At 53.0% G+C, this 15905-nt stretch overlaps 1 protein-coding gene across 1 annotated transcript in view; it reads right to left on the bottom strand.

Moving 5' to 3' along the window:
• The window catches only part of MRC2 (mannose receptor C type 2), a 68117-nt gene extending 52833 nt beyond the window's left edge, over window positions 1-15284 (bottom strand). The window contains exon 1 of the mRNA XM_003811320.6: window positions 12794-15284. Coding sequence (XP_003811368.5) covers window positions 12794-12911 — 118 coding nt within the window. The 5' untranslated portion in view covers window positions 12912-15284. The remainder of the gene's footprint in view (window positions 1-12793) is intronic.
• Between the last annotated feature and the right edge of the window lie 621 nt (window positions 15285-15905).

Below are 15905 nucleotides of genomic sequence, written 5' to 3'. Positions count from 1 at the left end.
TGAAATCAGTGTACGTTTGAGATTATTTATGGCACTCTATATTGGGAAGGGACTGCTTTCAAAACGCAAGCCTCAGGAAAGCAGGAATCATGCCTAGCCTGCTCACCACGGTGTTGGCAGCACCAAATACCATGCCTGGTACGTTTTCAATGTTCAGGAAAGAAAACAAAAACAAAGACACCAGTTAACTGAATGAATGAACAAAGACACCAGTTAACTGAATGAATAAACGGACAGATGAATGTCAGGTATGCATCTTGTTTCCAGTATGTGCATATTAAATGTTGTAAGACTGTCTCACAGTCCTCAGAACTTTCCTTGTAAGAATCAGCTGGCCAGGCGTGGTGGCTCACACCTGTAATCCCAGCACTTTGGGAGGCCGAGGCAGGCAGATCACCTGAGGTCAGGAGTTCGAGACCAGCCTGACCAACATGAAGAAACCCCCGTTTCTACTAAAAATACAAAAAAAAAAAAAAAAAAAAAAAAAAAAAAGCTGGGCATGGTGGCAGGTGCCTGTAATCCCAGCTACTCGGGAGGCTGAGGCAGAAGAATTGCTTGAACCCAGGAGGCAGAGGTTGCAGTGAGCCAAGATCGAGCCATTGCACTCCAGCCTGGGCAACAAGTGCAAAACTCTGTCTCAAAAAAAAAGAATCATTAGCCATACATTTGTCACTTAAAGTTACGTAAATCATCCATCATGTGGTTTCCAATTTGTTTTGCTACTAAAGGCTGTGGCTCAAGCCTGTAGTCCCAACAACTCAGGAGGCTTAGGCGGGAGCATTGCTTAAGCCCAGGAGTTTGAGGCTGTAGTGAACTATGATTGTGCCACTGCACTCCAGCCCGGGCAACAGAGTGAGACCCAGTCTCTTAAAAACACTTCTAAGAACATTTTTTTTATCTTTGAGATTAATATCTTATATTACCAAAAGTAAAATTATGACATCAAAGGATAGGAAGTCTTACATATCCAGTTTCTTACATATTGTCCGAAAGATTGAATCCTGAAAAACAGAACCAATTTACAGTCCCCCAGTCAGATATATTGGCTTCTTCACAGCTCTGCCAATACTAGCTTTTCTGTTTTTGCTAGTTTAAGTAGTTAAAGAAAGCTAATTTCCTTCATTTCCAGTGATCCTTGCACTTTGTTTGTTTATTTATTTATTTAAGACAAAGTCTCACTCTGTTGCCTAGGCTGGAGTGCAGTGGCACAATCTCGGCTCACCACAACCTCTGCCTCCTGGGTTCAAGTGATTCTCCTGCCTCAGCCCCCTCCCCAACTGAGTAGCTGGGATTACAGGAGTGTGCCACCACGCCCAGCTACTTTTTGTATTTTTGGTAGAGATGGGGTTTCACCATGTTGGCCAGGATGGTCTCAAAACTCCTGACCTCAGGTGATCCGCCCGCCTTGGCCTCCCAAAGTGCTGGGATTACAGGCATGAGCCACTGAGCCCGGCCCAATCCTTGCACTTTCTATGTGACAGCTTGCTATCTGAATTTCCTCAAGTGTGATCAACTATAAACTGAAATTAAAATTTCTAATTATAATCCAGGTGTCCTCATAACATTTATTTTTGTTTTATTTTGCTTTTGAGACAGAGTCTCGCTTTGTCACCCAGGCTGGAGTGCAGTGGCACGATCTCAGCTCACTGCAACCTCGGCCTCCAGGGTTAGGAGTTCAAGAGCAGCCTCAATCTCCCAAGTAGCTGGGATTACAGGCGCCCACCACCACGCCTGGCTAATTGTTTCTTTCTTTCTTTTTTTTTTTTTTTTTTTTGAGACAGGGTTTCACTCTGTCACCCAGGCTGGAGTGCAATGGCACCACCTCGGCTCACTGCAACCTCTGCCTCCCAGGTTCAAGCGATACTCCTACCTCACTCTCCTAAGTAGCTGGGATTACAGGCACACGTCGCCACACCTGGCTAATTTTTGTATTTTTAGTAGAGACAGGGTTTCACCATGTTGTCCAGGCTGGTCTCGAACTCCTGACCTCGTGATCCGCCCACCTTGGCCTCCCAAAGTGCTGGGATTATAGGCATGAACCACCGCGCCCGGCCATCCTCATAACATTTAAAAGTAAAAATTCCTTTTCCTATTAGTGTGTTTTTTCTGGTGTGTCTCACATTATTATAACAGTTTAAATCCACTTCTGGAATTTTTTTCTAGTACATTGGACTTTTTTCTGTTTATTTTAATTTAAAACCATATGATGTTTTTCATGACCGTGGCATCATGTAAAATTCTAGAAGGGTAACTCTCATTGCCTTTCTATTAAAAAAAAAAATTCTTTGGAACACTTGTCTTTCTTTTTTCATTTTCAACAAATATTTACTAAATAATACCAAATGCCAGCCTCATAGTTGCTCACGCCTGTAATCCCAACACCTTGGGAGGCTGGGGCAGGAGGAGCCCTTGAGCCCAGGAGTTCGAGACCAGCTTGGGCAACATAGGAAGACCCTCCCACTACTAAAAATAGGAGCAACAAAATAGAGTGGTGGCGCCGCCTGTCGTCCAGCTACTTGGGAAGCTAAGGCAGAAGAATCGCCTGAGCCCAGGAGGTCGAGGCTCCCGTGAGTGCCATTGCATTCCAGCCTGGGTGACAGAGCAAGACCCTGTTTCAAACAAACAAACAAAAACAAATGCCACCGTGGCCAAGGTACTGTGCTGGAACCTGTGCAGTGACAAAAAGGCCCTGCTCTGGAGGTGTTTGAGGGACGACAGCAGTAAAATGCTAGAGCAGCCGTGGAGAGAAAGGCTTCTTCCAGCTGAGGGTAATCAGAAGGTCACAGGTGTGAGTTGGGACTCAGAAACAGCCCCCTGGGAAGCTGGTGCTCCTGGCAGGGAAAAAAAGCCTGAGCAGAGTCCGGGTTGGGCAGTACTGGGAGCTATGGGAACGGTAAGGAGCTCAGCTTGACCTGCACAAGCACTGAGAAGGCCGGGAATTCTTTCTTTTTCTTTTCTTTTCTTTTTTTTTTTGAGACACAGTCTTCCTCTTTTACCCAGGCTGGAGTGCAATGGCGTGATCTCAGCTCACTGCAACCTCCACCTCCAGGGTTCAAGTGATTCTCCTGCCTCAGCCTCCCGAGCTGCTGGGATTACAGGCATGTGCCACCACGCCCAGCTAATTTTTGTATTTTCAGGAGAGACAGGGTTTCACCATGTTGGCCAGACTAGTCTCGAACCCCTGACCTCAAGTGATCCACCTGCCTCAGCCTCCCAAAGTGCTGGGATTACAGGCATGCACCACCACACATGGCTGATTTTTGTATTTTTAGTAGAGACAGGGTTTCACTATTTTGTATTTTTGTATTTTTAGTAGAGACGGGGGTTTTACCTGGCCAGGCTGGTCTTGAACTCCTGACTTCAGGTGATCCGCCTGCCTTGGCCTCCCAAAGTGCTGGGATTACAGGCATGAGTCACCGAGCCTAGCAGAAATTCTAAATTCAGAAAGTTTACATTGATTCAAGCTTCCCCTTAGCAGCGCTAACCTGGCAGCAACGCCAGCTCTGGACTGAGGGTGGAAGGGAAGACCCTAAGGGAGGAAACTGTGGATGTAAATTACACCACAAAGGCCGGGGGAAGAGAGTTTTCAAAAGTGTCCATTGGTCCAGGTGCAGTGGTTTGTGCCTGTAATCCCAGCACTTTGGGAGGCCAAGGCAGAAGAATCGCATGAGCCCAGAAGTTCAAGGCCAGGCCTGGGCAACATAGTGAGACTCTGTCTTTAGTTAAAAAACAACGACAGGCCAGGTGCTGTGACTCACGCCTGTAATCGCAGCACTTGGGAGGCTGAGGCGGGCGGATCACGAGGTCAGGAGGTTGAGACCATCCTGGCTAACAAGGTGAAACCCCATCTCTACTAAAAATTCAAAAACAAAATTAGCCAGGCGTGGTGGTGAGTGCCTGTAATCCCAGCTACTCGGGAGGCTGAGGTGGGAGAATGGCGTGAACCCGGGAGGTGGAGTTTGCAGTGAGCCGAGATCACGCCGCTGCACTCCAGCCTGGACGACAGAGCAAGACTCCGTCTAACAAAACAAACAAACAAACAAAACAACAACAAACCCCAGAAAACAGTCCATCGTAGGGAAGCAATTTTGTTTTGTTTGAACCAAGTATATCGTAACAATGAAATATTGAGCACTGTTAATAAGAATGAGGCAGCTCTGCAGACGACTGTGGCAAGATTGCTAAGAATACATAAAATAAAAATTATTTTGCAGAAGAGTTTAAAACATGGGCCTATTTGGGTAAAAGGAGTATTTACGTGTATGCATATGCATTTTAAAAATCAGAAGATTACCCAATGAACTACTACTAATCTTCATTGGGGAATCTTGGTTGGGAAGATTACCCATAGAATCTACCAGTGGTAGACTGTGGCCTGTGCTAGTGTGTAATCAGTGTAGTATAAGGGAGTGGACTTCACATTTTTTTGCACTTACTTGTGTATGGTTTGAATGTTTTCCACTGAGCATGCATTTTTACTTTTTTTTTTTTTGGCGACAGGGTCTCACTCTGTTGCCCAGGTTGTGCAGTGGTGCAATCATAGCTCACTGCAGCCTCCAACTCCTGGGCTCAAGTAATCCTCCTGCCTCAGCCTCCTGAGTTGCTGAGACTACAGGCACGCACCACTGTGCCCAGCTAATTAAAAAAAAAAATTGGCCAGGCGCGGTGGCTCACGCCTGTAATCCTAGCACTTTGGGAGGCCGAGGCAGGTGGATCACGAGGTCAGGAGATTGAGACCATCCTGGCTAACACGGTGAAACCCTGTCTCTACTAAAAATACAAAAAATTAGCCGGGCGTGGTGGCGGGCGCCTGTAGTCCCAGCTACTCGGGAGGCTGAGGCAGGAGAATGGCGTGAACCCGGGAGGCAGAGCTTGCAGTGAGTGGAGATCGTGCCACTGCACTCCAGCCTGGGCAACAGAGCGAGACTCTGTCTCAGAAAAAAAAAAAAAAATTGTAGACACGGGGTCTTGTTATGTTGCCCCAGCTGGTCTCAAACTCCTGGCCTCAAGCAGTCTCTCCTCCCGTGGCCTCCAAACGCACTGGAATAATAGGCATGAGCCACCATGCCTGGCCCATTCTTACAATTGAGGCCAATGAACAGCATGCATGCTGCAAGGTGAGGCCTAAGAAAGGTCACTTAATTTAGTAATTAGGGAGCCTCATCAGTATGACCCTTGGGAGGCAGTCCCTCAGACAGTAGGCTAAAGGCAAGTAGAGGCAAAAAGGGGAGAGGTATGCCCAACCATCCCAGTGTTCCCTAGTCTGTCTTGGTTTTATTCCAGAGTCCCAGGAAGCTCCTTATCCTTCCCTAAATGAAGGTTAAATAGAGAAGTGTAAGGATGAAGAGGAAGGTGATAAAGAGGATGGTGATAAATTGAGGGGCTTTAGGGGGTAGGACCATTGAGGGTGGGATTTTTTTTCTTTGGTATTTCTTTTACTTTCAGAAAAACTATGATTACTTTTTGGCACTTACAGTAGTTAGCAAAGTGTCACGAAGAAGTAATGCCTCTGACTGAGGCTATTTCTGAAAAAAAAAAAAAAAGAAAAAGAAAAATAGCAATGAAGTAACAGGTTCAGACCTGCTTCAATTTAAAAAAAAAAAAACAATGGGGCTGGGCACGGTGGTGCGCTTCTGTAATCCCAGCACTTTGGGAGGCCAAGGCGGGTGGATCGCCTGAGGTCAGGAGTTCAAGACCCGTCTGGCCAACATGGTAAAACCCCGTCTCCACTAAAAATACAAAAATTAGCTGGGCGTGGTGGCACGTGCCTGTAGTCCCAGCTACTTGGGAAGCTGAGGCAAGAGAATCGCCTGAACTCGGGAGGTGGAAGTTGTGGTGAGCCAAGATTGTGCCACTGCACTCCAGCCTGGGTGACAGAGGGAGACTCCGTCTTAAAAAAAAAAAAAAGTTGTGTCAGAGGTGTTCGAACCAGAGCAACTCCATCTTTAAAAGGGGCTGGGTAAAACGAGGCTGGGAACTCCCGGGCTGCGTTCCCAAGAGGTTAGGCATTCTAAGCCACAGGATGACACCGGAGGTCGACACAAGACACAGGTCACAAAGACCTTGCCAAAACAACAGCAGGCAGTATAGAAGCCACCCAAATCCCACGAAAACTAAAAGGTGACAAAAGTGATCTCTGGGCTAGGCGTGGTGGCTCACGCCTGTAATCCCAGCACTTTGGGAGGCTGAGGCAGGCAGATCATGAGGTCAGGAGTTCAAGACCAGCCTGGTCAACATGGTAAAATCCCATCTCTACTAAAAGTACAAACATTAGCCACGTGTGGTGGCACATGCCTATAGTCCCAGCTACTTGGAAGGCTGAGGCAGGAGAATTGCTTGAACCTGGGAGGCAGAGGTTGCAGTGAGCCAAGACCACGCCATTGCACTCCAGCCTGGGCAACAGAGTGAGACTCCATCTCAAAAAAAAAAAAATGACTTGTGGTCATTCTCACTGCCCATTTTTTTATACACTAATTATAATGCATTGGCATGCTAAAAGGTACTCCTATCAGCACCACGACAGTTTACCAATGTCATGGCAACGTCAAGAAATTACCTTATAGGGTCTAAAAAGGGAAGACTCCCTCAGTTCCGGGAATTGCCCACCCCTTTCCCGGAAAACTCATGAATAATCCACCCCTTGTTTAGCATATCATCAAGAAGTAACAATTGTATAAGCAGCTGAGCCGTCAGTGCTACTCCTCTGCCTATGGAGTAGCCATTCTTTATTCCTTTACTTTCCTATTAAGCCTGCTTTCACTTTTCCCTATGGATTCGCCTCAAATTCTTTCTTGCGTGAGTTCCCTCTCTTGGGGTCTGGATTGGACCCCCTTTCTGGTGACAGCTGTAGTTAGGATTTTTTTTTTTTTTTTTTTTTTTTTGAGACAGGGTCTCACTCTGTCACCCAGGCTGGAATGCAATGATGCAATCGTGGCTCACTACAGCCTCAACCTCCTGTGCTCAAGCAATCCTCCCATCTCAGCCTGCCCAGTAGCTGGGACTACAGGAATGAGCCAGGACACCCAGCTAATTTTTTTTTTTTTCTGTAGTGACTGGGTTTCGTCATGTTGCCCAAGTTGGTCTTGAACTCCTGGGCTCAAGCCAGGATTACAGGCATGGGCCACCGTGTCCAGCAGGATTTTGTATATTGAAGACTGTGTTTTATCATATTTGGGAACCTTGATAGTCATGTTTTCTCTTTTTTTTTTTTTTTTGAGACAGAGTCCCGCTCTGTTGCCCAGGCTGCAGTGCAGTGGCATGATCTTGGCTCACTGCAATCTCCGCCTCCTGGGTTCAAGCAATTCCCCTGCCTCAGCCTCCTGAGTAGCTAGGACTACAGGCGCCCCCACATCACACCCAGCTAATTTTTTGTATTTTTAGTAGAGATGGGGTTTCACCGTGTTAGCCAGGATGGTCTCGATCTCCTGACTTCATGATCCACCAGCCTCGGCCTCCCAAAGTGCTGGGATTACAGGCGTGAGCCACCTCACCCACCCTTTCTCTTCTAATAAAAATAGCAATAATTTAGTATTGTTTGCTAAGAAATTATTCTGTGCCCAGTAGTGTACCAGGCACATATCTCATATGTTCATGATCTCATTTGTATGTAATCTTATAATACCTCTACAAGAGGTATTGATTTTTCCCATCTTATAAATGAAGACACTTGAGCCTCTGCCTGAGGTCACATAGCTGGTGAGTGGCATCAATCCTGGTCCCACCAACTCTGTCCCTATTTACATTTCCAGAGGACTGAGGGGGGGAAACACTGCCAGCCATGCCCACACTCCTGCCTCATCTACAGGAGGGAGGGGCCACTGCTCAGCCTCGCACCCGGCTGCCTTCAGGGAAGGCTGGGGAAGGCTGAGGAAGGCTGGCTATAGTGTTCCCTACATGTGCCCTCCTGAGGTGATCCCTGGGAAGGAGATAAACAGAGAGGCCACCCATCCAATCTGGGATTTGTCACCATGGGCCATGTCTGTGTGCTTGTCTCTCGTCACCCCAGGTCAGCCCAAGAGGCAGGGACCAGGCTCCCTCAGTGTCCTCCCCAGGATCCTTGAGTCTCGAAGGAAGGGTCACTGGAAGGTGGGAAAGAAGAGGGGAGGGGAGGCACACCAGGCAAAGTGATCGTGCGTGGGCAGAAGCCTGGAGGTGGAGAAGGCTGGGGCAGGACAAGAGACCAGAGGCATGGGGGGCCGGGGAAACTAGGAAAAGTTGGTCCTTCTTCTACAACAAAAACCAGAGCTGCAGAGGGCAGAATGCACAGTCAGAGAAAGAGAAATCGGGAGGAGTGGAAGGCTGAGGGGAGCAGAGCGCAGGTGGAAGGGTCTGCGCTGTGAGAGTGCAGAGCCAAGAGGCTGGTGCCCAGCGGCGGAAGGAGGGACGAGGGGCCAGGGGGAAGTGCAAGAAGGGAAATAACTGGTGGAATTCCACGAGGGGCCACAGTGTGCAGTTGAGGGGGTCGACCCAATCTGTTTCCTAAAGGGCTGCAGCTGGTGGACCCCGGCAGTCCCCCAGTGTCACAGGTGCCACTGGACAGCCCTCATCCAGCTGCCGTTTACTGGTACAACCCCTAGCTGAGGAGTGACGGATCTGCAGGGCCCAGGGTGAGCTCCAGGAGCGCGTCACCACCCCACTGGCCCACCCCACCCACATTCACAGGACCCAGGCGTGGGAAAGCGGCCCCCTCCCATCTCACGTAGGCCTAAACAGGAAGACACGCTTCCTATCAGCAGTGCTCAGGCCTTCCAAGTCCAGCGACCCCCACTGGAGACACGGTGGGGAGGTCTCAAATAAAGAACAGGCCATGGCCATCTCTGCTTCGGCTCTGCAGGAGCTCAGTAGACACCCACTGAAGGAACGAATGAATGAATGAAAAACCATGTGAATCCTTGACCTCAGGGAAGCTGGAGTGCCAGGCTGGGGCACCCTGAGTCACTCATTTATCAATGCCTTCTTGGAGGGGGTCCCTCAGAGATCCTGAGGACACTGCAGGCGGCTCGGTCCAGGCCTCCTGGACCCACAAGGAAGTGGCTGACCCAAGCGCCCAGACCGCTGACATGTGACAGAGGGCTGCTCGCTCCACCCTCCTCCTCAGGAGTCTTCCCGGTGGGACACATTGAGAGGTGTCCTAGAGGGCTTGGAGTTATGGGGGCGGGGAGAACACATGAGGCAGAATTTCCCAGGCTTTCCTAACACACACACACTGACAGTGCTTCATGCGATGGAAACGCTGTATGGTACTGGAGCGTTCAGGCTCCGTAACCACTCCTGGGTTCGAATCTCACTGGTAACACCTTCTAGTGGTGTGGTGGCACAGCCTTGAGTGACTCCCTTAACATCTTTAACATTTTCACGCCAGGTGTGTGCAAGGGTGACACCTGCTCAGAGATGGGAGGTGCCGAAGAGCTACTGCCAGCACAGGACCCAGCATGGCGCCCACCACATGCACAGCGCAGCCGTGGGTGCCATCGCTCCATCCCTCCGGGGGGATGGACAGTGCAACAGGACTCCTCCTCGATGCTTAAACTGATGAGGAACTCAAATGAATATCTGCCTGAGAACTGCATGGCACTTCCGAAATCATCTCATTGAGCCAAGTCACGGTGCCCTACGTGCATCAGAAAGCCAGGATTTCTCTGGTGTGAAAAATGGGGGCCAAAACCCGGGGTTCTTCCTCCCCTCCATGTACCCTCACCTTGCCCAGGTGAACCCAGAAGAGAGCCAGGATCCCAGCACTAGCCACAGCTCGGCTGGGCACCTCCTGGGCCCTGATGACTCACGGAGAGCCAGAGGGTTGGAGCAAGGAAAACTGAGTTTTGAGTGGGGGAACAGTAAGAAGTTTCCGAACCCCACGACTCAGCAGAAGCTGGGCCAGAAGTGTAGGGAGCTGGTCTGGCTGACTCTGGTCAGAGCCCCAAGTACCCGATGCCTCCCTCCCTGTCCTTTAGGCAGCACCGACCTTCCCCACAGGAAGATTTCCTGAGGTCTCCTCACCCCATGGCCTTGAGACTTGATCCCTGGAGCTCCCAGAAGCCCCTTTCCCAGCAACTATCCCCTCATTCCTCTGCTCAGAAACCTCCAAGGGTCCCCTGGGTTTCCCCACAGCCAGCGTGCAGGTCCCATCCCCATTCTGGCCTCCCAGGCACCTCTTTCACTCACCTTCTCCCCGGCCCAGCCAGCAAGCTTCCACATCATCCCCAGAAGAGCCCAGCCCGGTGGCCCCTTCCTGCCTCTCTCCAGACAGCCTTGGCCACCCTTTGGCCCATACGGTCTCTCCTGCCTCCAATCTCCAGACGGGAAGCATCCACACTCCAGCCTTTCACTTACTAAGTGTGTGACCAATGTAAATGATCAGACCCCTCTTAGCCTTCATTTCCTGAACTGCAAAAATGGTCCAACAATAACCATCTCCTTGGGTTGTTATCAGAATGAAATGGGAACTTGCACATGAAGCGTTTAGCGTGGGTCTGGGCAGGCAGGCATCCCACCAATGGCATCCTGCCCCCTACGCAGTTCACTGTTCCACGTTTCATTCTCCCACACGATTTTCTTTTTCCAGAGGATGCATCTTACACTCTTCTCTACCTTCCCTCCACCCCAAGAACTTGGCTCAAGGCTGAGCAAACTGCATGCTCCAGAAATGCGGTAATATGGCAACTAACAAAGAGGACTCTTTCCAGTGACAGTCTCCGCGGGCCACTCCACCAAGGTGGAGAAAAGATGGATTCCACCATCACGCACCAAGAAGGCACTGCCGCCTCGCTGCCCCTGCCCCGTGCTCTGGGCACACAGGACTCCCCCATGGTGGTCAGGAAACTGCCCACACGCAGCCCCTGCCCTGCCTGGCATAAGCCTCGCCCCCAGCAGCACTGGCCTGCCACACCCTACCTCCCACATGCATTTCCTGGGCTATTTGGTCCCTGGTGCTGGTGAATTCCTCCCAACGACAACGTAATTCACCAGGTACTAGGGGCTGCCAGCTCTTCGGGCAAGGAATTCGGCCCAGAGGCTCTGAACAGGCTTCCCAGGGTAGGGCCCAGTGGAATTTGGCAGGGCAGGGGCAAGCGCACTCTGGGCAGAGGGCACAGTTCCGAGGGAAGGAACCTGCAGCAGCTCCATCCTCCTCCTGCTCAGCTGCTGCTGGAAGACCTCACACTGCCTGCCACCCAGATCCAAGCCTCCTCAGGGTGTGGTCAATGCAGTGCCAACGGGAAGGGGATCCTCTGAGGCTATTCATCCCTGGACACAGCCCCAGGGAGGGCCAGGTACAGAGACCAGGAGGAGAAGGGACACTCCGGGCGTCCTTGTCCTCCCTGACCGGGCCTCTCACCAGGCACTTCCAGCCCCCTCTATGAAAAGCTCCAGGGGGAAAGGCCGAGTCAGCACTTTGGCCACAACTCTCTCCCAGGGCCTGGCTTTAAAGTGTGCTCTGGAGCTCTGGGAATGGCCATCCTCCCCACCCCTTCCCACCGCCTGCCTCCTGAGGCCCTGCGCAGAGGAGCAGAGGAAGGCAGGGGTGCGAGGAGGTAGGGGAACTGCCTGTGAGGCCGCCCTGCAGTGGGTTAGGGGGTTACCCGGCCTGGTTTGTGTCTGTCCCACATTCAATGCCAGGTGGGCCCAGAATTGCCCCGGGGGTCTCTGGTTGATGTGAATGTGGGTCACTGTGGCCCCCATCTTTCCCATCTGGCAGATACGTGTCTTGTGCCTACGTCACGCCAGGCCAACCCAGCAAGCACGGGCCAGGCTGGAGGCCCCAGACTCTCCAGGGGGCTGTCTGGTCCTTGCACAAAACTGCAGACACTGCACGGACTATCCCCATCCCCCAATTAAACAGCCAGCAGGACCAAGCTGGGCCGGGCGATTCCCCCGTTCACTCCAGACACCCCCACCCCCACTCCCCCAGGAAGTGGATCTTTCCTTTCAACTCTTAGATTCTTGGCGAGGGATCTGTCTGTCCCCACACTTCACTGTTACCCCTGAATAAGGAGCAGGAAGAGAATAGCACAGTTTTGGGGTTTTCTGATTTTTGTTTTGTTTCCTGTTCGTTGGGTTTTAAAATCTTTAGCAGCTCTTTTGCCGCTCAAGATCTGTCCCCTCTGGAGGGCCACTAGTGTGCCCAGAGCTGCCCACGCTACGCAACATCACAGCACGGCGGCGCCCAGCCTGTCGCTGCGTCCCAGTGGCAGGAGCCTCCTCACAGGGCTGCCGAGCTCACGCGGGGCGGATGCCGCGCGCCACAAGCCTCCTTGAAGACTAAGTGTGGAAAAGAAAATATCAACGCCCACGAGATGCAGGGGGCGGGGGAAAGGTGGGGGAAACGAACCCTCGCGGATAGTTGGAAAGCCGTCCTAACGCATCAGTCCTGGGGCAGAGCGAGGAGACTGGGCCCGGGAACTCCCGGACAGAGAGCCCTGGCTCCCCGGGCGCGCCCTGCAGGTCCCCTGCCGAGGACGGGCCGGCGCCGGGTGGTCCGGGAGCGCGGTGCGCGGGGGTCCTCAAGAGCCCACCCGCTTCCTCCTAGGCTGCTGGAGTCCCCCGGGCTCCCCTCCCCCGCCGCCCGCCACATCTGGTTCCACTCAGGTCCTCCCCCACCTCTAGGCGCGCTCCTCCTCCCCTCTCCTCCCCCGCTTTCAGAAAAGCGGAGACGAGTTTTAAAAACCCAGTCACACACACACGCACACACGCTTCTGGAGAAAAGAGGGGGGAAAAGGAGGGAAAAGTCGAGAGCGGCCCGCGCCTCGGCGCTCCCCCCGCCCGGGCCCTGAAGTTGGCCAAGTTGGCAGCGCCTTACCCGGGAGGGCGGCGTCCCCAGGGGCGCCGGGACGGCCGAGGTGCAGGCACCCGAGGAGCAGGACGCAGCGCAGCAGGTGACGAGGCCAGGGCGCGGGGGCCGGCCGGCCGGGCCCCATCCCCGAGCGCGGCGCTCAGTGGACGCGGGGACCGAGGGCGCACGGGCGCAACGCGCTGTGGCAGCCCCGAGGCTGGGCTGTGATGACCGCCCGCAAGGGGCTCGCGTCCTCCTCCGGGTCGGGACGAAGTGATGCCTCCCGGGGAGGAGGAGGGAGGAGGCAGCCCGGGCGGAGGGAGGGCGGAGGGAGGAGCGCAGAACCGGGGAGGAGGGTTCGAGGGGTAGAGGGGAAGGGAAGTGGGCAGCGTGGGAGGGGAAGGGGAGGAGGCGCGGGTCTGGGGCTAGAGCGTCGGGAGGGAGAGAAAGGGGTGGCGGAGAGGAGGACACGCCGGGTCCAGGAGGACCCCAGCGTGCGCCCTTTCTCTTGCTGCTCTGTTTCCCAGTCTCTCCCCGCCTCGCCTTCCCTCTCTTCTGTCCCGGCCAGGAGCCCCAGACGCTGCGTCACAACTCCCCGCTGGCGCGGGCGGGGAAGCAACAGCAAAACTTTCCGCAAACTTCACGGCGTGGTGGGACCTGGGCTACGAGGTCCGGCCAGCCCGGGGCGGGGGCGTGCAGCTGACCCAGGTGGCCAGACCCGGGCCGCCAGCATCCGCCCCGCCATCCCGCCTCTTTCTGCGGGCGTCTCCAGCAGCCTAGCATCCCCTACCTCCATGCCGAGGAGGACCCCTCCCCCAGTCTGGTGGGGAAGGGGCGGAGCCCAGGGCCTGGCCACCAGGGCGAAGATTGGGGGAGGGGGAGGCAGAGCCCTTGTTACGTGTGCGGAGCGCAACAATTCTTGCACGTCTTGTTTTAGCATTTTCGTGACCCCTGTGTCAGTGTCCCCGGTGCAGGAGTGTAGCACTTTTGCTTGTTGGGGCTGCATCCAGAAACCTGGGGAAAATCTGTCCACTGGACGTCCCAGAAGACCGGCATCATCACTCCCACCAACTGGACTGCTGGCCGGTAGCAAAAGACCAGCTGGAAATTTCATAAAAGGTTAGACAATCCACAGTTACTCAGTGTTACGCAACAGGTCTCTGCAGCACAGAGCACGAACTGGGGAGTCAGGATGCTGGAGTCCAGCCCTGCCTCTCTGCGGATTCCCTGCCTGACCTTGGGAAAGCCTCTTGGGGTCTCGGGGCATGGGGCAGGACTGAGACGTTGAGACCCCAAGTGCAAAGAAGACACATTTCTCCTACCACGAGTAATCAAAAACACTATGAAACTGTAATATGGGCCGGGTGCGATGGCTCACGCCTGTAATCGCACTTTCGGAGGCCGAGGAGATTGAGCCCAGGAGTTGAAGACCAGCCTGGGCAACATAGGCAGATCCCATCTCATTTTGTTCATATAAAATTTTTAAATAATAATAAAACTGTAATATAAATTGTATTGTTTCCTATCTTGTCCACCTTGGTATGTTTTTTTGAAATAAATTCAATTTTTTTCCTTTTGATTCCTCCTATCTTGGGTAAATGTTTCCCCAACTCTGCGGTGGGGGTGTTGGGTCAGAAATGCTCACTCGTCTCTTCCCATCTCTGTCAGGCTGAGGCTCTTGGTAAACAGTCCAGTGGTAATAGAGCCTCGAAGCAAGCCCCCACTGAAATCCCCTAGAGGCCCCTGGAAAGGGTCCCATTAGCCACCCTTTGGTTAGCAGCCAGACCAACAAAGCCCCTGCACTCCACGGCTAGCTTCAGCAGGTCCGACAGGGCCAGGTCCCTTCTGGTGGCTGTGGCTCCACTGCCCTTTGGGACATGTCTTCTTGGTGTGGCATGTTCTGGGATCTCAGTCCTCTGCACACAACAGGCCATGCTGGAGCTGCCTCAGAGGTCCCCCTCTTGGCCTTCCCTCTTGCACAATCCTGTAATCTCTGAAGGATTTAAGGATTTGCCGGCTAAGCTGCTCTCTCGCTCTCAGAACACAGGATACTCCTTCCCCTGAAACAGGGCTGGATTCCCCCTTCTCCAGCAGCTTGAGTGGGTTTCGGCGTTTCCTGCCGGCCTTCCCTCCTACTATCAGTGGCAGGACAGAAGCCCACCCCTTGACATCACCAGCGCAGAGCATGGGGCCAGAGAGCCCACCACTTGCCGGCACCAGGTCCCGCCATGCCCGGCACACAGGAGGTGTGCTCTCTTCACCCACCGGCTCAACAAGCACCGACTGCTAGCCCTGTGCTAGCTGCTAGAGAAAGAGAGATGGGCAAACACAGTTGCAGCCCTAGAGGAGCCTCATTTAGTGGGGAAAATAAACGTTTTGCCATATTCCAGGCAAAGAAGACGCAAGGGCTGAGGAGCACGAAAGTGTGCTGCTCTTGCAGGGACAGAGGTTGGTTCAAGCTTCTAAGGCCCAGTTCTAGTCTCTGTCAAGGGTGAGACTTCCTCCTCCAGAGCGACATGGTTCCACACTGTGTTCCACTGACTTCTGCTGATGTCTGCAGCTGCCAACTGCTTTTGATCTTGACTTTGGGGCAGAAAGCGGGGAAACATCTGGGAGATTCTCCCTGTGGAGAATCCGGGCCGGTTCCCTACTGCATAAAGATCCTGTGCAGGCTCAGTTGTCAACAGAACATGGTCACAGTCTGTAGGAGTGTTGGGTGTTGTGAGCAGCATGGGACTTTCGAGGAACCCCTCATCAACACCCAGACCTTCATCTGCTTCCAAAGAAGGGCCAGCGTCCTCTGTGCCCACAGCCTCCTCACCATTCCTGTGCCCACAGTTGAACAGCCGTTTATTGAGGGCCAGTATGTGTCAGGCATCAGGCTAGATGCTGGAGACTTAGTGAGGTCTCTGACTTGTCCAGGGGATTTTTGCCAAGATGGTATTCGCTATCGTGGAACTGAAGCTGAGAATAGTTCTCCCCTAGACACTGACCAACTGTCAGCCAGCAACAGGTACTGAGGGTGATATGGTTTGGGATGTGTCCCCGCCCAAATCTCATGTCAAATTGCAATCCCCAGTGTTGGAGGTGGGCCCTGGTGGGAGGTGATTGGATCATGGGGATGGATTTCTCATGAATG

The sequence above is a fragment of the Pan paniscus genome, chromosome 19, assembly GCF_029289425.2.
Source record: "Pan paniscus chromosome 19, NHGRI_mPanPan1-v2.0_pri, whole genome shotgun sequence".
Taxonomy (NCBI): domain Eukaryota; kingdom Metazoa; phylum Chordata; class Mammalia; order Primates; family Hominidae; genus Pan; species Pan paniscus.
Note: the sequence above shows the minus strand (reverse complement) of the source record. Positions and strands in the feature narration are given on the sequence as shown.